Source organism: Hemibagrus wyckioides, linkage group LG04 (assembly GCF_019097595.1).
Source record: "Hemibagrus wyckioides isolate EC202008001 linkage group LG04, SWU_Hwy_1.0, whole genome shotgun sequence".
In the NCBI taxonomy this organism is placed as follows: Eukaryota; Metazoa; Chordata; class Actinopteri; order Siluriformes; family Bagridae; genus Hemibagrus; species Hemibagrus wyckioides.
In genome coordinates, this window is record NC_080713.1 from 23,517,884 (window position 1) to 23,538,147 (window position 20,264).

At 40.1% G+C, this 20,264-nt stretch overlaps 1 protein-coding gene across 3 annotated transcripts; it reads right to left on the reverse strand.

The window, feature by feature from the left end:
* Positions 1-24: 24 nt before the first annotated feature.
* impdh1a (IMP (inosine 5'-monophosphate) dehydrogenase 1a) lies at positions 25-19,775 on the reverse strand. Of its 3 annotated transcripts, none has more exons than XM_058387260.1 (16): positions 19,020-19,775; positions 15,311-15,409; positions 11,474-11,522; positions 9,751-9,852; positions 9,248-9,322; positions 8,955-9,161; positions 8,720-8,807; positions 8,429-8,628; positions 8,219-8,309; positions 7,842-7,937; positions 7,600-7,743; positions 7,373-7,517; positions 6,812-6,955; positions 6,282-6,365; positions 6,119-6,201; positions 25-1,716 (listed from the first exon to the last, which is right to left on the reverse strand). In XM_058387260.1, the coding sequence occupies exons 1-16, from the start codon at positions 19,256-19,258 to the stop codon at positions 1,646-1,648; spliced, it is 1,917 nt and encodes a 638-aa protein (XP_058243243.1). In that variant the 5' UTR covers positions 19,259-19,775; the 3' UTR covers positions 25-1,645. The 3 variants fall into 3 exon arrangements, with proteins under 3 accessions (XP_058243243.1, XP_058243244.1, XP_058243246.1); XM_058387261.1 differs by lacking the exon at positions 6,119-6,201 and adding an exon at positions 3,631-3,647 and having other exon boundaries at positions 19,020-19,771; XM_058387263.1 differs by lacking the exon at positions 6,119-6,201 and having other exon boundaries at positions 19,020-19,766.
* Between the last annotated feature and the right edge of the window lie 489 nt (positions 19,776-20,264).

A 20,264-nucleotide genomic window follows, 5' to 3' on the forward strand; every position in this document is an offset into this window, starting at 1 on the left:
GTGTAAAGAAATAACGAGACGCCCTCGGATCATAACCATCTTTATTAATGTGACCCTTTTGCACATCATGGCTGAGTGCTCAGCTTTGGGCGGTATCCTGTACAACAGTAATACATGAGCAGCAAAAGCCTTTCAATGTCAGTAATCAATAACTCTGCCTTGAGGTCAAACACCCCAAAACTGCACCATTTTTTTTTTTAGCTCTGATTGTGCTTGAAATAGCTATAAGCACAGAGATTAAATTGTTTGAGATGCTCTGACGTCATTCTGTGTCTGATGAACCGTGGTCCTGTAGTCACCTGTTCGTTCTACGTGAGATCCTCACAGCCGCTTTACAGAATATTGTCAAAAATAAGATAGTAACATTGAACATAATAAAGGACTATAATAAAATAGATTTCTTTGAGCAGTTTCTTTTGTCCAAAAGACTCTGTACAAATTTAGGGAACTGCCTGACTTGCCAGCAATCGCAGACGAAATAAGAAAAACCTGTTGTAAAGTAAACCTATTTTATACACTCTAAATTCAAACAATGACTCAAGCAAAAAAGACAACACACATCCACACAAACAGAGATGACACCTTCAGACATTATCAATTGTTCCTGGGAATGAATTAAGTCTAATAGTCACTGTATAGCATACACAATCACGTTTGGTATTACACTTGTATAGTGTACACGACTAACATTTTTCTTACATTATTATCCAAACCCCAAAGGAGCTGTGACTCTTCCAGGAAATGGAAACTGTGCAGTGATATAGCATTATGTCACAAACTTCAACACACAGATGACAAATGTTGCTCTAGTCGGATTGAAGTCACCCACGACGGAAAGTTTAACGCTTAAGGGTTTCCAATACAAAGCAGCGCTACCATAATTGCAACCACTTAGTAAATTGGCTTGAAAATCATTATTGTGTTGTTGGATCCATAAAAGGTGTTATAGATATCTCGTTTGGGCAAGAAAGTATGTGCAGTAGATAGGAAAATGCTAAAATAAATCCCACTCATAGAGCATCTCTGGGGTAGCATGGTATTTCTACACTTTGCTTTCGTTTGTAAGGCGTGCAGGTGGAAAGGATCTCTGATTTTTATCTTAAGGCTATCCCTTAGCTCCTGGTTCCATTATAGAAGCCTGCTAAACTGGAGAACCTAAAAAGCAAATTGAATTAAGTCTGTGAAATGTGTACGAAAACTTCATAGATAAACTTCATTATCTTCCATACGCCGTTCTGATTTTTACACCCAGTAGCCATATAGTGACCAAAACACCAGCCCGGGTGCACAGTATTAAAGCTTATTGCTTGCAGGCCCACGGAGAAGACATTTTGGTTTCATTGAGCATGAGTTGAAAAAGCAGTGAGAGTTATACTATCCTGTGAGGACGAAGATACGTAAAACATAAGAGGATTGTCATATGAGGAGAAAATGGAAACAAAAAGATAATAACAAAAAAGCCAGTTGTCATCACACAACAGCGCACAGCAATGTCCATGTCTGTGTTACAAAGGTAGAGTGCAGGATACCTGCACATCTGCTGCTGAACACACCTGGTTGGGAAAAACACACCATTGTTTCTTCAGAGGAGGATGACCAGGAGGAAGAAGAGAGGAGAGGAGGAATGTAGGAGAGATCGGATGAATCAGTTGTGTTTGGTCACAGCTAGGGTCGTATGGCCTCTGCCGCCATCCTCAGTATAACCGCTTCTCGTAACTACGTGAGAGACAAAGCACGTCATTAACGTTCAATGCAAGGTCAGCAAGCATGTATCAGTGATGTCCATTTTTAACATTGTAAAGCATCCACCAAGGTCCTGCTGTCTGTAATAGCGATGTAATAGCGAAACAGAAACGACACATATATATATATATGCGCTATTTATATATATATTTATATATACACCTTCTTCAGGTATGGCTGAATGAACCTTTAACTGATATCAGTTTGAAACAGTGTCCCCTTTACAACCATGTAGAAGAGTTCAACCTATCAGAAGTGGCCAAAGACGACGTTGTGTACAAGACAACACATCACATCGGATACTACCCTGCTACCACACAGCTCACCATGGCACGGTGTCATAACTGTACAACTGGCTGGAGTTGGACTGACTGACTGTGTGTATCACCAACTGTGTATTTTAGGCTGTACTTACACATCAGATGTTTGATGGAGCTTGATATTTTCCACACACAGCTGATACTTGGGCACGGGTCCAAGTATACGGACATGCCACCCAAGTCTATTACTCCCTTTTCTCTCTCTCTCTCTCTCTTTCTTCAGGGCGACCAGTGAAAGAGATGAGCACAATATAAACTAGAAAGGAGACCTGATATGATAAAGCTTCTCATTCACTGTTAGTTTGATTTCGGGGGTAAACTAGTGACACTTTACGTGACTATAACAAAACAAAGAACCAACAAAAAGAGGACGGTTTCCTGGAATACACGATTGCTTATGCTTATATAGACTGATTTATTGAATGCATAACTGATGAGGATTCTCCACGGCTATTTTGCGTTTATTGAGCACCAGGCTTCCTACCGAATCTCAAAGGATAATCCACTTTATCCAAGTTCACTCAACACATCCTGAATACCAGAATGCGACCGACAAGATGTCAGCTTTTTGTTGTCAGTGATATATGATGAAAGTTTGGAGGAGATCCTTTCAGCCTCATCAGACTATTTGTAACTCACCTGTGCTCAAGTGATTAGCGAGAAGCCTCTCACAACTCGCGCTCCTCTTTATCAGGGGCTGAAATCCGCAATCTAGAAAAAGTTACTGATAAATTTGCAGGGGTTTTTACCCTTCAGTGAGACGTATGATTAATTTTTTTTTGTTATTATTATATCATGCTTATATTTAGGATTTCTTGTAGATTATACCAGATGATGATTGGGAGGTCTGTATGATTTCAGTGCAAAGGAAGCTCCACCTCCTCCAATTTACCTCATTATAAACAAATCTGCATCGATTGTAGGTTTAGACTTTGAAATTCAGGAAACACGGGCTGAATTATTCTAAACAGTGTTCATGCACGAAAACATAAACCCAATAATTATGTTGTCAATATTTCTGGGCAATTAAAATAGCAGGAAATGGAGATCAACTAAGCAGTATTAGTTCCAGGAGTGAGGAAGTGAGCTGTGTGTAGTGACAGATCCATAAACCCTAACACCATTGACCTTCAACACCCCCAGAGCCCCAATCATATGATTTCAGTGGAAAACACTGTTAACCTCTAGAAAAAAAATAAATAAATCACAACTTCAACCAAGAAAACAATATTATTAATGATTTCAATATTTCCTCATATCCTCTTTCAGCCCGATCTCTATGTGTAAAAAAGGTATAAATCAGCCAAAAATGCTAATATCACACCCAATGTTTAGCATTTTTGACTCACTTTGCCTTTATTTTCTTAGAATTTACATACAGAGTAGATGCGGGACTTATGAGCTGCAAAAGGATGTTAGGAGCATCTAGAAATTAAAACAGAGAAAGTGATCTCAAGGGAGAAAAGGTAAAACTTAGGTTTTCACTAAAAGATCCTACAACTCACAATCCCCTCCACCATGATTTACATAAAAAAAAAAAACACAGACATGAGGACTGAGTACTTACATGGCACAAAAGTATATCTACGATGAGTGCATAAAAGAGAGGAGAAGAAGAGAATTTCACATCATTCCATAAGAAGATACTAGGAGGGGGGGGGGGGCTGTGTAAACTAAGAGGGGATTGCTGAGTGTCTGATATCTACATAAAGAAAAATCCAGACAAAACTGGTACTGGAAACAGACCTGCCAACCCCCCAGGAGTAATAAAGTACAGTCTTAGGGAAGCGGTTTGAGGTGCTCACCCTTTTTAGTTAAGACGCAGACACTAGTTTTCTCGAAAGTAGAAATATTTCTAGTTGAAAATGAAAAGCTGAGAAAGCTGCACAGCAATTAATAAGAAACTGTTCATGCAAAATGTTTTAATGTCTAAATCTGAACGAAAATAGATGAGCGGTAGCTTTTCTTTTCCATGACGAAAATATCTGGTGGTTTTTTAGATCATTTTCTAATCCCCATTAAAATGATTATAGTCTCAGATTTGACAAAGGGGGGTGAAAACGGCATTTGTAGACGAAACCATTCAGCGAAAGATCTAATAAATATAGTTAACTACAACATTATAGTTAACTATATACACTTTTCCTATGTTATTTCACATTAATTAACTCCGAAACACGGTCCGTTTAGCTTGACATGAAGCGAAAATTCAAGCAGTAAATTCGAGATAAGCCAAGATAATAGACGTGAGAGTGGGGGGGGGTGATTTTTGAGACTTTAAAGCAGCTGTGTAATCACTCCAGATTCACATACGAGAAGTGCTATGTTTTAACGTAACATGGTAGGGTGAGAAACTCTATGCTAAAATCTAGTTCCTATACAGAATGTGTCAAGGTTGGCAGGTCTGTAATAATGTTTAAATAACTAGGTTTGTCTGGTTATCCTGTTATGTTAATGGACCAATTTGTTTTAAAATAAACAACTAAAGTCAACTGTAAAGAAGTCCAGTATGCCTGCTGTTTTACATTCAAATATCTAGAATACATCAATTAATACACAATAAGAAGTAAATTCACCCTCAGCTTCACAAATGATTGGTGACAGCATGAACATAGCAGGAGAAGGCCAGTTTAGTACTGCTCGAGTTTAAAAAAATAGTAGACACACCTTTATTTTATTATTTAAAAAAAATAATAACACACCTTTGGCTCAACTCCTCCAATGAACACACACACAATAAATATTTATATTTCAGAGACTATATTCAGGTCTATTTGACTAGAGAGTAATAAAGATTAAAATAAAAGTGTTAGGGGTGATGTTGGTCTCTGTCACAATCCCTAAATTTATTGTTTGCATTCCCACCTGAGACCAGGAGGATCCCCAAGGATGGGAATGGGTTGTTGTGTCTATTTCCATAGAACACAGAGCTTATATTTAGCCTGCTACAGTTACACTATAGGGCCAAAAGACCGTGTACATCTGACCATCTCTCCCACATTTACTGCCTAACTGTATTTGTCCAGATATCTCGGTATGCTGTAGCACTATAATTTTCTCTTTATTGGAACTAAAAGAGTACAAACCTGTTCCAGCATGACAATGTGCACAAAGCAAGCTCCATGGTTTGGATTGGAGAACTTAAGTGTTTTGCACATGGCCCTGAACTCAACCCCACTGAACACCTCTGGGATGAACTGAAATTCTAAGCAGCTGTTAATGCTCTTAAAGCTGAATGAACACAAATCCCCAAAGCCATGCTGTGAAATCTAGTGTAAAGCCTTTTCCACCAGAAGAGTGGACAGATTAAAACTGAAATGTTCTGTTCAAAAAGCACACGGGTTTGATCAGGTGTCCACAAACTTTTGGCCCTAGTCTATCTTACACTGTGTGTGTATCTTAGAATGGTTTATGTTGATTGAGTCTTGCATTTGGCAGCGCCTGTCTGAGAAGCTCTGCTAATATTACACATCCAACCATTTGCTGCTTAGATTTTAGTTTAATATTTTAGTTGCTATAGTCTGTATGAATGACCATTGAAGGAAGGGGCAGGTAAAAACAACCTGGCTACATGGTACTGCTTTTGACCTGGAATAGGTACAATTATCTTAAAGTAGACACAGTTTCAACACTCTCTGATTAAAGAAGTGCTATGTTTTCTTTCACAGTAATATTGTTTACATTTCAAGTTAATTGCGATAAAGTGAAAATTAGTATTCAGTTAAGTATAGATTAGATACTTTAAATTATACTGATGCAAAATCTGTTACTTAGAAGATGACCTAGTGAATAGAGCCAGAAGGGTTAGGGTGAGATAGCTGAAACATCAGCAAAGTCAAGCCCTTAAAGTCCCTGAGAAACATTCTGATTAATAGTGAATTCACACTGTACACAGAGAACAATGTCAGTTTCTCTTGTCTAAGGGAAAAGATAAAAACCAGAAAACAGGGCTTGGTGTCAGTGGGAGTCAGTGGCGTGACTTATCGCAGTGCATGTGAAAGTGGGCCGCAAAGCGTGAGAAACAAGAGATACAGGCTATTTGTCAGTCTCAGCACCTGTGTGTCCTGAGTGCTCTGTGAGGCTCTGCCTGACACCTGCTGGAGCAGTCACTGAACACGGCAGCATTGCGAAAGGGGCACTGAGAAAGAGCCACAGAGACAGGGTGACTGACGGCTCAGGAGGCCTGAGTGGATGTGAGCAAGGTGGGCGGAGACTTACGAGTGCAGGCCATGGACGCCGCCCTCCACCTGAGCAGACATGGTCCTCTTCTCGAACTTCAGCTCTCCAGAGTACATCATAGAACTACATATAACACAGAAAACATGCATTATAGACACACGATTAGAAAAAGCTTTAATTAAAGTGGGGTGCGATGACCCTCTAGGCTAGGGAACAGGTCTTTTTTTTTTTAAACAGTGGCTGAAATGACCAAAACTGTTCTATTTAAGACTGAGTTTTTGAATAGTACTGAAAAGTTGGACATGGTTCATAAAATAAATCTGAACTGGTGAAATTAATTTTTACAGTTACTGGAATTCCTGCATACAAAAACTACAGAGGCTGGCCAAACTGGTTCTAGCTAACAGGAAGACTAGAATAACTGAAAAATCTATTTGACAGCAATGAAACACTCGTGTTATTTTCAGGCATATAAAACATCAACACTTCTTGTAAATCCCCAGAGTGTTTACTGTCCACAATTAGACTTCCCAGTGCTCTAAAAAAGATTACATGAGCTATGGTCTTACCGTAGAATGGACAGACTCTTTGCACCAATATCCTGGCAGCCATGTTGGATTCCAGCAATGAGGTATGGCACAAACTTATGGATAGAGCCTTTATCCTGGACTGAGCCGGATACTCCCTGAGCTACCTTCACCTTATCACCCTCACTGTAACACACATGAACAAAGGAGTATAAACATTTAGCTTTGCAGATAAGGACAGATCTTTTATTTGTAATAATTTCCCACTCCATTAATGGCCAGGCTAAACGTCTCTAAATAAATGACAAATCATACTAATGTACCATTATGTTTAGATCATTTTGTTCCAAGGGGAAATATATAGGAGGTAAAAAGGTGACTCCAGTTCTCTACATGTTTACTTTCCACACATTGGCCATCAAGCATGAGAAGAGACTAAGCTCTATCGATACTGTATACCCCAATATTGCTAATAATGGAGATTAAAAAGGAGTTATAAATAAAACATTCTACAGTTATTAAATAATGTAAATATAGCCTGGGCAGTTAAACTGTAGGCACAATAACGTAAGCATATTTTTGTTTATAGATATTAAAACATACCTGAAATAGCGTTTTTGGCTGCCGCTGTTTTTCTCCATGGCATCCAAAGAGCCCATGCCACGGTACTTCTTCAGTCTTACACCATCTGAGAAAAAATACTCACCAGGAGCTTCTGTGGTTGCCGCAAGCAAGGAGCCCATCATAACTACAACAAAACAGAGCAAACAGGTAAGAGAAGTAAAACAAAATAGTTTACATATCAGTTCTGATCAGCCTGTCGTGGCTACCTGTGGACGCTCCCAAAGCAAGAGCCTTCACTACGTGTCCAACTGTCTGAATACCACCGTCTGCGATTACTGGCACTCCGAAACGACGGGCGTACTCCGCTACCTTATACACAGAGGTGCCTTGGGGTCTTCCACATGCCATCACTGCAGGCAAAAACACACTTTAACAAGCCTAACATGCATACATTAATGTAAGTATTCATATTCACATATTAAACATATTATCTCACACACATACACACCTTCCTGAGTGATGCAGATGGATCCACAGCCCATGCCCACTCTGAGAGCATCAACCCCTGCATCGATCAGATTCTTCGCCTGTGCAGCTGTCACAACTACAGACAGAGACGAAGAAAAGAACAGGAGTCATAAATAAAACGAATCAAACGGTAATAATTAGCTGCCTTAATCTACTTTGAAAGTCTCCCTTCATCCTAATAATGTAATCATCATGTCATCAAGCACAGGCATTTTCAACTAGATAAAGTGGCAGTAACGTGACGGGAAAGCATTTTAACACAGAATGACTATATTTATTTACTGTACTCTTGGACTAAGAATTTTTATTTTTTTTTACATGATCTAGACAGCGAAAGAAAAACCCTTAGTGACCCACCATTTCCTCCTACCACCTGTAGCTCAGGGTACTTCTGTTTAATGTAGTTGATCATGCTGATCTGAAACACAGAGTTTCCCTGAGAGGAGTCCTAAAAGACAAACACGGAAACATCAGATAGAGTATACAACACCTCAGCAAAAAAAATAAATAAATAAAAACATTAGAGCAGCGTGCAATTAAGAACATTCCAGACCATATTCAACTTACTAGCACTACCACGTCCACTCCGGCCTGCATGAGCAGGTCCAGTCGGTATTTGTCGTCCTCACGCGTGCCGATGGCGGCGCCACAGAGCAGCTGTTTACGTGAGTCTTTAGAGGCCAGAGGGTACTCTCTGTTCTTCTTCAGATCAGTGCGGGCGATTATGGCCACCAGTTCATCACTGTCATTCACAATGGGCAGTTTACCTGTTAACGATAAAACTCGTATTAGGATCAGGATCAAAAAAATGAATGGCACCACTGTAAGCACTTGACAAGAAAACACAAGAAACCAGACCTTTCTTGCTGCGCTGCAGTATGTCGTTAGCCTCTTTTAGAGTAACTCCTGCTGGCGCCACCACTAAATCATCACGCTTCGTCATCGCCTGGCAAATTCAGATCACAATCACAGTTTAAAAGGCTTTGCATAAATTGATCTTGCTACAAACAACCCTAGAAACTCAGGTATAGTATCAGTCAATATAAATGTATATATTATTTATAGGGAGCCGTACTGTCATTTGTGTACAAACCTCCTCCAGTGGTCTGTCATAGTCTTTCTCTGACAGGAAATCGATGTCTCGTGACGTGACGATGCCCACCAGCTTGCTGCCCATTTTACCAGTTTCGGTTACGGGGATGCCGGAGAAGCCGTGCCGTACCTTAGCCTCGAACACATCGCCCACCGTGTGCCGAGGGCTCATCACTACTGGATCTGTGATGAAGCCCTGCTCGAATTTCTGCCGCAATCACATTTAAAAAGATTAGACACCTCATTAGGAAGCATACTACACAATCCAAGAGTAATTAAGAGTCTGAGATTCACCTTTACTTTCCGAACTTCATTTGCTTGGAACTCCGGTGTGCAGTTGTGATGGATGATGCCAATTCCACCCATGAGCTAACACACGGATTAGAAAAGAGGTCAAGGCAAAGAGCCAGATTACATTTTGGCTATGGTCCATTCTGAAGTGAGCATATGTATGCTGTATAGAGTGCTATACCCTTCACACTGAGAATCATTAGGAACAAGTCAGTTGTCTTAAAGTGATCGTTTGGACTAAGTTTTAAAGATGCCACCAAGTTCTGTTCATCTTAATATGACTGTCCATTTACAGATATACACAAATACACAAGCTAAGTGCTGTTACCTGAACAAGCCGTATACTGTATATGACAATTTAATATTTCTAATGTTATATACTTAACAATAAACAAGTGGCCAATTTTGCATTTAAAAGGCAAAAAGAAGAAATCTCACACTGCCCTGCACAGGCTTTGTCACTTCAGAATAGACCAGGGTGTATGTACAGTATGTGCGATACTCACAGCCATAGCGATGGCCATGGACGACTCGGTCACAGTGTCCATGGGAGATGAAATGAGTGGTGTCTTCAGGGTTATCTTCCGGGTCAGAGCCGAGGTCAGATCCTTAATGACGACATAAATCCCAAGATTAGCATAAGACACTGATAATTAAAGGCTTCACGGTGCTACAAATTACTCTATAGTATAATATTTAAATGCATGTGGTCATTTCACAGGGGAAAGAGCTGGATATCAGTTAGATTATAGTGTTTTCATGACATACTGGTATGACTACCTCGATAAGGCAGTTTGAAACAGTTGCTGTGTAAACATTTATTCTTTATCAGTGCAGATAATTACACCAAATGCATTTCCATGAAATATGCTAGAAGATTTTGAAAACACGGTCTACTGATTAGCGTCTTAAAAATTTGTGAGGACACAAATAAGTATTTTAAACCAGTCTATTTTTCCATGGAATCGATGCATGAGCTTCATAAACTAATGAACAAAATCATTATGACATATTTTTACAGAATTGTTAAATGATTCCTTGTAGCATCCTACACTGACATATGTAACTCGTATCTGCTCCAAATATGAACCTCCTTAGAAGCAATTAACTAGCTGGTTAACCTTTTATACATTTCCACTAAGTAATTTCAGACGGCATGCATCAAATACAGACTGATTGTAGTCAACACATTTTCATATGACTGTTATCCATATTAGTCTGATTCAGACACACAGGACCGCCCCCTCTGTCACACCCATTGGCGTTATTTAAGAACAAGCCCCTGCTCTGGGTTACTTTAAGTCTCAGTGCACTGTCTCGGTATTGTATAACAATTCAAGGTGGACAGAAAAAAAAAAGGAAGAACCTTTTGCACTGCACAAACTATTAATATCATTGCATGCCCGTTGGCTCGTGTTACTGACCCCTATTGTTGTCCAAGACCTTGCTTCAGATTGCTCTCACATATATATATACACACACAAGCCTTCATCTCATTAAAGCCATTACTCCAGCTAGAAAGTGTTCATACAAAACATAAACATGGGTGTTTTTCACCTGTTTATCTGGATCAACATGCACTCATTTAACATCCCTGTGGTAAGAGACAAGAAAACATCTTCCACTCTATCCCAATTCCTCCCTCTGGAGAATACATGCAGAGAGACGCACTGTAAATGACGTAGATCATCGAACTAGTACCGAACAATCAGAATCAGCTCAGCACCAGCTTTGTTTAGTTTCATGAGAGAATAATGATATTTTATAAAAAATCTTTCTAAGGAACTACATACATTTAAAGTAAATAATCTACTAGCTTGATTCTTCCCCTCTCTCGTAGAACCCAGTGTATAGAAACACACATATACACACACACACGCCACATTGCTTGTGAGAACATGCCCTATGCACCTGGGATGCTGGCGCCACCTGAGCCTCTCATTTGCACATCTCATTTGCGCTCCTTCACCCCTATCGGCTGTCCCTTAATCAGCTGTTTACCATACACTCCACTCCCTGCTTCAGCTTGCTTCCAAAGTACACGGGCGACTGACGCAGCTGTTCCTGCCCGGTGCGTATGGTGGAGCCTTTCGGCCTCACTATTTAATTAGAAAAAGTTCCTGCTCGGTAAATCGTTATTAAACGTGGCATACGGCTAAATGAAGACATACGCTCTGGGGGAAAGATCGATGACTGATGCTGAGCTGGTTTCATGCAGAAGATACTCACCACTTCATCTGAGGTGAAGTCGATGAAACCAGGCAGGATGAGAAAATCACTGAGCCGAAGACATCAGAAAAAAGAGCAGATCGTTAGAGAGATGGTGAAGATACAGACATACAGGACATGCATCATTATGTTTACATGAACAAATAAGCAATAGCAAATGAACATTACCAATCAGAACGAATGAACTGGGTCACACTCGCTTTCATGGAAATCATGCTGTGAAAGACCTGGGTGTAACATCTAGCTGTGTGTGAGTGTATGCATTTAATTAGGCTGATTTGACTTTAACTGGAGGCCAAGGCCTCACAGCTTCCAGTGGCATAGTTGTGGATTGTCAGCTGCTAACGTTTTTCTAAACAGAAGTGCTAAAAATAAAGTTTTTTAATGCTTTTTGATGGAAAGGAATGCACACGCCTATAAACTCTGATCCCGTGGCTTAGAAACGTCTTTTTCTGAGAAATCATGGGAAGCTTGGTTTATTTTAACTTGAGATGAAATAAACCCGCTAATTAAAAAGCCTAGCGTGTGTATATCTGAAGGAAATCGTTTTCCGTGTGAAATTTAGATTACAAATAGTTGAGAGATTATACAGAGTAGGTTATATTTTATTGCAAAAGGAGACCATCCATTGCGGTATAGTGAATTGCGGTATAGCTTACACATCACCGAGTATGCGTATGAATAATATCATCTAGTTATAAAGTTCGGTGCCAAGAAACGTCCAGTTATCATTCTTCACTTTGCAACATTAGACAGATTTGACAGCAGCATTAGTGTCACAGCAGTGAGGAGGAGACAGACACAGAGGCAGCCAAAGTTCACCATTAGTAATCTCATGATCCTGATGACATATTATGTGAGTGTAAGTGAAAGACCGACTCTCTCACACACTCTCTAACACACACAGTGCTATAGTTAAGAGTGCATATAGAGCCTCCATTAGAGATTGTGTCCAGATTGTGGACATGAACGGAGGCCACTACTTTACTAATAAGTTTATCACAGCTGATATCATCAAAGCTCGGCACGTTGTGCTATTCCCGACCATAAGGCAGTGACCTTCTTTCCCTCTATCTTTCTATTAACATCTCTCTCTCTCTCTCTCTCTCTCTCTCATCTCTGTCTGTTTCTCTGTTTCTATGGATACAGTCTCAAGGTTGCCATAGAGCTCAAAGCCATCTCCCTGACAGATGTCCTGAGAAGTGGTGGCCTATAAAAAAACGTTAGCGGTTTACCCACTCACGTAAACACTTATCTACAGAGCTATAAAAACTTTCCAGTAAGTGCAATTTTCCTTAAGGAAATAGAAGAACTTAAATCAAACCCAGAAACCCCTCGGAAATACGACTGAAAGGCACGTACAGGCACCTACTTGTCCTAGTAGGTTAAACCACATCATTTGTTTTTTCTTTCCTTTAATTTACAGAACCTGAGCCAACACACACATACTGGAGAATCTTCCCACAGCAGACTTTATTAATAACTTCTGGAATGTGATGAGACCTACGCAAAATATTGCAAAAATATAATTTATTTTTATAATATAATTTTTAACATCACAAACTGGTTTTAACACCGAGTTTATCTCAGGTCGGGATATTTCAATCGCTGACAGTGGTGTTTTAGAGCACACATGAGAAGTTGATTAGTTTAGCCAGGTTTAGTTATCTGAGAATACTATGCTCTTTCGTTTTGCCTGGAAAGTCTGAGACCATGAACAGAGAAGCCCGATTTTGTGTCTTGAAATACAGATCGGTCATTGCCTAATGCAAATGGTATATAGAATCCACATCATTTAAATAGCCGTGGTTCAATCTGCCTTTGGAACAGACTGAGCTTCAGTCTTCCTAGTTATGTTATGAAAGGCAACGGCAACATCTTTCATATCCTTTTACTTTAACTACAGATATTTCCAGATGTCAAATCATAGGAAATTAGAGGAGATTTAATTCGTTTAAGGGCTTGCAATACTAAACAATCAGTATATTTCGTATTAGATATGAAAAACGGATATAAAAAGCGCCATATAAAAATGCATCCCTGTTAAAATGGCAGGCCCAATGTACAGTGTATAAAGCTTAAAGGGAAAAACAGGAAAAATATCATTCTAAGGTGGAACACCACAATCATTAACAGTGATATGCCCAAGAACAGGATGTCCCGTCAAAATGTATAAAAGGACAAGACAAAAACTTACCAGGGAGGCTGCCAAGGGACATGAGGCTACATTAAATGAGCTACAAGAATACCTGACAAGTATGGATTTCTCTTTGTATTTAACAACAATCTCTTATATTATTCACATGCCTGGGCTAACAAAAATCCCAAATCCATGTGGCAAAGGCTGTGGTGTTATTCCTGATTAGAACGATTCCAAAAGTTATAAAAACTTAGATGATTTCAAAAAGGTATGTTGGGTGCAAAAAAGGCCATGCCATGGCAAAACCATGCTTTAGGGCTGCTTTTCTTCAGCCAGAACTGAAGCATTCATCAAGGAGGAGGGAATCATGAATATCTATAAATACACAGTGGATTTTGGTGCAAAACCTTCAGGTGTCTGCTAGTAAGATGAAAAATAATTACACCATTCAGTGTAACAATGACCCAAATTATGCATCACAATCAACTAAGGACTGTCTTAACCAAAAGAAAATCAATGTTTTTGATAAACTAAAATGATCTGATCCAACTAAAAATCTGTGGGCTGATGGACTCTTCCCCAAAAAGACTGAATTTAAATTCTGCCATTTTTAGAGCAGTGTGTAGATTATATTTCTATATATAGCTACATGTTTCATTTTTTCAGGGTATGTATACACCGATCAGGCATAACATTATGACCATCTGCCCATAATATTGTGCTGATCCCTCCCCCTTTTGCTGCCAAAACAGCCCTGACTGTGTGTTCTGACACCTTTCTATCAGAACCAGCGTTAACTTCTTCAGCAATTTGATCAACAGTAGCTCGTCTGTTGGAACGAATCACACGGGCCAGCCTTCACTCCCCACATGCATCATTGAGACTATGACTCTGTCGCCGGTTCACCGCTGTTTCTTCCTTGGACCACTTTTGATAGATACTGACCACTGCAGACCGGGAACACCCCACAAGAGCTGCAGTTTTGGAGATGCTCTGATCCGGTGGTCTATCCATCACAATTTGGTCCTTGTCAGACTCGCTCAAATCCTTACACTTGCCCAATTTTCCTGCTTCTAACACATCAACTTTGAGGACAAAATGTTCACCTGCTGCCTATTATATCCCACCCACTTGTGTTGACATGATGAGGAGATAATCAGTGCTATTCATTTCACCTGTCAGTGCTCATAATGTTATCAGTGTATACACACTATAACAAAGGTATAATAAAAAGAGTCAGACAGATTTAAGAAAACATATTACATATGGATCAAAATGTGATTTCATTGCTTAAAATAATCTGAATTCGCACACGTTTCAAAACGACTAGGCTGAATTACAGAGAGCCAGGAATTATTGCGTGAGGTGGAGTACAATACCACAACAGTGACATGATTGTTGCAGAATGTCCTCAAACCTGGGTTCGGTGCTCAGCTGGATGGGTGTGTAGGGTTTGAATCATGTTACATGTATGAAAACAAATTGCGTTATTGTCAAACCGATTCAATCAAAAAGAACCAGTGTAAACATCTGAATTAAATACAACCAGTAGGCTTATTTAGTATAGAGCAGGTATTTCAAGCTTGTCCTGCTCCCACCACACCTCCTCCAACTTTTAGAGACCTTCATCATGAGCTCGATAGCTGTTAATAATTTGATGAAGGACAAGAACTGGGATGAGAATCCTGACTCCTTACTTGTACGTGAGGCCGTCTCCTATAGCAAAGAGCTGCTGGGCAGTGAGTCCATCTTCTGGTACATAGCCGGTCCCTCCACTGATCAGGTAATCAGCCATACTGTAGAAACACACACATGTACAAAAATGAAAGCTTCTGTGGTTCACATTAAAGGCACAGACGATAATAGGATGGACGACCAAGACATGCACTTTAGTGTTCAGGTCGATCTTTTTTATTACAGGTTCAAGTCCTGATTAGATCTAGCATGGAGTGATCACGTGCATCCACATATAATGACTATCAATAATGATCCATCACAGCAACTATGCACAGGATCCCAAGTACTGCTTACATAAGCGCACCACATGGTGTGCAAACTATTGCCTACAAGCTGTTTCTACACGCTAACACGGTGAAACATATACATTATATATATATATATATATATATATATATATATATATATATATATATATATATATATATATATATATATATATATATATCGGATTGTATTTATCCTGGCTCGCGACTCCGTTACAGTGTAACGTAGCTATACACTAAAGACTTACGTATTCTACGTAGCGCCTTAACGTAGAGAACTACACCCGATACCGTGGCGTTTTTCTGGGGACGGGGACTCAACCACTGATTTTCTTTCTTCTCTGTGCTGTATCCTGTACTTACTTAAAACGCCTTCGCTATCTCTTCTTTTCTCCTTCACGGTAATAAAGATGAAAACGAGCATTAATTAAACCGTTAACACGGCACTTACGCGAGCGCTGAAGATTCGGCGTGGGGTTTGTTCAGCAGACAAAGATACGCAAAAAACGCTTCCTGGGGAAGAAATAGATGTAGATGAAAAGAGGGAAAAAATGAAGGCCCTTCTCTCAGATTACTCACATGACGGGCGGTTATGAAGACAAAACAAATCGAATTAAATATCCCCCCCCCAAAAAAATAAAAACACTAAATCTCGTTGTTAGTCAGATAGTTGCTGATGTGTAACGCCTGAGCAGCGCGTGCTCCATCCGCACGAGGCTCCAATTTTCGAATCTTTCGTTCCACGTTAGAAAGAAAAAAAAAAAAAAAATATGGCGCTGCGATGGCTGCGCCTCTAGGTGGCGCTGTTCAGTTATTTGTTTTTTTTTTTATTTCATGCATTTTATTTCTTCTGCTTATTATTATTATTATTTTTTTTTTTAATACGACCGCGTCAGTGAAACATCCTGCTCCGTCGCCGACCGACACGGAAGTGTTCCTTTTACCAATCGCACGCGGAAACACACGAAAAGCTTTTACACACACATCCGAGAGCATCCGGCGAACAAAAAGTGAAAGTGAAAACCGTCCCGAGTGCCATCAAAATCGACCACTCGATCGATCAAACCTTAGCCCTCCGTACACAAGTATGGCATCATGCCTATCAGTGCAAACTTTAAAAAGTGACGTCATTATGAAGAACCCTTTCACAAGGGTCATGCCCTCGTATCTTATTATTGTTGTTATTATTATTATTATGATTATGATTATTATTACATACCTTCTGATAAATAAAGACAGCACTGAAGTTTTTAACCTAATTTTATACTACATGTGCATCACTAATGCGTTTGTATAGTACAGCTAACGAATAGGATCAACACGAGAAGTGATGAATCGTTTCATTGAGCCGACTCCTTCATTCGAGTCGACACGCATACACGTAAATGAAGAGGCACACTCGTAACGACTGTATGCTGACTTGCTGTTTGAAGTGCAGTGTTATGTTGATCATTATGAGACACAGGGAGAGACCGGGAAAGAGTTTAAGCCATATCTTCATATCGCAAAGCAATAAAATGAGCAACGAGCCCTTTTTTGAATCAAAGGAGTCGATTCTTCTCAGTGAGCCGAGCCAAATGATTTGACTTAAAGACGTATTCGTACCACTAGTAAGGAGACCATCTTGCATGGTCGCTATATATAAATATAATTACATGTGTGGAATTGATATATGTCTGCAAAACCTCATCCACATGGCAGAAGTTTAACAGTAGCACAATTTTGCCCTAAAGTCAGCCATGAAGTAGCAACACTTGAGGACCCACAAATCAAACCCACATCTGGAGAATTAACAAACTATGTGAAATACCACAGAGAATACTATGATAAATATAATCCCTTGGTTTGATAACTGTAATTGGCGATGTAACATACATTTCATTGAAATACATACTGTATACTGTTTAAATAGAGTATACTGTACATACTGAAACCTGTGGCATTAGTAGTGTTATGAATGAAAGACGTTGTAAAGCTGAACACACCGAAAGCAAGTCTACGCAACATAAAACCACTGACTTTGTTATGTAAAGTTTCATTGTCATGTTTTACTGTATTGCAGAGTAAAAAGTTACTTTTCCCGATCTTTTTCACCTAAAAAAGTCTCTGGTGAAGCCTTCCAGAAAGTGAGCATATTTAATCTTTCTACTGTAACCTGCAGATTAAATGTACTCTTTACTAATGTAATCCCCAATGCTCATTTTAACCCTGCTGATGGAAAAAAGGCAAATGGTCCCATTTGAATAGTGCTGAGGTATATCTAGAAGATATGCAACAACATTAAAATGAGGAAGCATTCATATCCTGACCTTAAAATTTTGTTAAACACACATGGGGTTTTGTAGTTGTACTTCTGCTATTAGGCGGCAATAATCCTTACCGGGATTTCAGGTACAAATTGACATATATGTCCTTTCAGTACGAGTAAAGTAGGGCTAAATCAAGTATATCTCTAACCCTGTGCCCGGCCTGCAGCTCGGCCCAAGCTCTCAGTAGCTAAGAGGATTGTAATACGTCAGTTCCAGGTACAGATTCACTGTGCTTTTTAAAGGCTAGCTTTAACATGGAGGGTCAAAACCACTTCCCAGTGTACTCTGGCTACTTTATGAAACAAACCTGTATACTTGAACAAATGCTGCCACTATGCCACAAGATCGAGCGGTCAATCTATTGTCCATCACAAATTTGACGCTACTTGGAAATGATCTAGAGAACTAGTTATAGAATACTGACCTACAAACATCTAGATAGAGTATAGGTGATAGTTTCTCATGCTGGAGACCTGTGTGCGTGTGTGTGTGTCCAAGGGACAGTGAAAACACACTCATGTTCCTAGCCAAGAATGCTACTGTTACATATTAGACTGAAAAAATATATAAAATGTGAGGTTTTCTCTGAAAGCTGCAGTGAGAATATGTGTCTAATTTTACTTTTATGCAAGAACATCTCCGTCCCAAGTTTTGTACTTGATAGAGAAGCTTTAATCAGGATTACATTTTAATCTTACTTACAAGTAAATATTTAAACACAGCAATGTCTTTTTGTCAGACTTACTTTTTGTCTGAGGTGTTAAAGTATTTAAGATATTCAAGAAGAATTTCAACAAATGATTTGAAATCTCAACTACTCAATCGTTTTTCTGTCTTCTCCTATCTCTCATTTGCACCTGCTTCCTTCTTTTCACGCATCTTCTACTCGCTTGTGTAAATGATATTAAGCAAATATAAAGGTTGCTTCCACACCACCATTAAAAACAGGTGTGAATAATTAAGAAGGCCTTTACCACTTCACACCTCTTGCCTGGCCTGCCTTTGCTCCACTAACGTTAACAAAACTTCCACTACACAGGTATACACATGAGGGTGTTTGTGTTTTGTTTTTGAGAAATGTAGCAGTGTCTCACCTTTCTGGCTCATATCCAGCCTGGATGCGGGTGGCGCTGTAGCGTTGTGCTGCTGTTTCATGCCCGTGCCCGTGTCCATGTGGTGTGTTGTGTCCAAATGGCCCGTGGAAGTGATGCTCTGGATCTCGTGGGGAGAGCCATGGCCTGGCCGGCTCTGTGTCTCCTACAATGCGGCGGTAGTCGATTTGATAGCTGTCACGTTCCCCATCGGTGTAGCGCTCATAACCGTGGCCCTCCATTGGAGCAAAAAAGCAAAGTGTGCTCCTCTGCTGTGGCCCTGCGCCAGCCAATCTGACGCCCCACAACTCACCCCAGAACAACTAGTGCACTTCTGAGTGCGCATTCACCGGGGGTCACGCTGGAGCAAAACTAACACACACATACACACACCCCCACCACACACACACACACACAGAGATCCACAGAAGTTGGATTCCTCCTAGCAGGAGAGCAGTCTGAGGGTCATCCAATACACATCATGCAAACAGCCGATTAAACTTTGCTCTAAAACTGTGGGTTCCTCCCACATGAAATAAGTCTGTATGAAGTGATGTCCAGAGCTGCCTGTCTGGTGTTACTGCAGATGACTCCTGTTGGCTTAGACAGACTGTTCTTAAACAAATCTTTCCTCAGGGACGAGAGGATATGAAGTCGGCACTTCACCACAGAGAGTGGCAAGTTACAACAAGGAACCAATGGAAAAGCAGAACGCTCGGGCTTGGACGAAAACAAAACCCTAATTTGTTTAGACTGCAGGACGATGTGTGTGTCTCTGCCTCTCTCTCTCTCTCTCTCTCTCCAGCTTAGCTCTGTTTCTGACAGAAACGCGTCACTTTCACAAAGAGGATTGCAGCATTAAGAGTGTGTGTGTTTGTGTGTGTGTTTGTATATATGTGTGTGTGCTCTAGTTGGGAGGAGAAACTTGAGTGCATGCTGGGTAATGGAGGAAAGAAGAATGAGGGAGGGTGCTCAGGTGCACGACTCATCTTGGATTTTCTCCAACATAACTCTTCATATGTGAATGTAATTAGTGTGTGTCACACATAAGCGTAAACCTTTTGCGTCTGTTCATGTGTGTGTGTGTGTGTGTGTGTGTGTGTGTGTGTGTGTGCGATATTCCCATACATTTCTGCAAGTTTGTGGTTGCATACACATATGTGCGAAAATGTATGTGTGTGTTTGTGTGTGTGTGTGTGTGTGTGTGTGTATGCTGTGCAATGTTTGAGCAGGCTATGGAAACAGGTT

Excerpts from the sequence above, each read along its gene's own strand:
- impdh1a (XM_058387260.1), bottom strand. The coding sequence starts at position 19,258 with ATGGAGGGCCACGGTTATGAGCGCTACACCGATGGGGAACGTGACAGC. Across the intron at positions 11,523-15,310 it reads GGAGACGGCCTCACGTACAA|TGATTTTCTCATCCTGCCTG; the intron begins GTAAGGAGTCAG and ends TCTTCGGCTCAG. Across the intron at positions 9,853-11,473 it reads ACTTCACCTCAGATGAAGTG|GATCTGACCTCGGCTCTGAC; the intron begins GTGAGTATCTTC and ends GTCGTCATTAAG.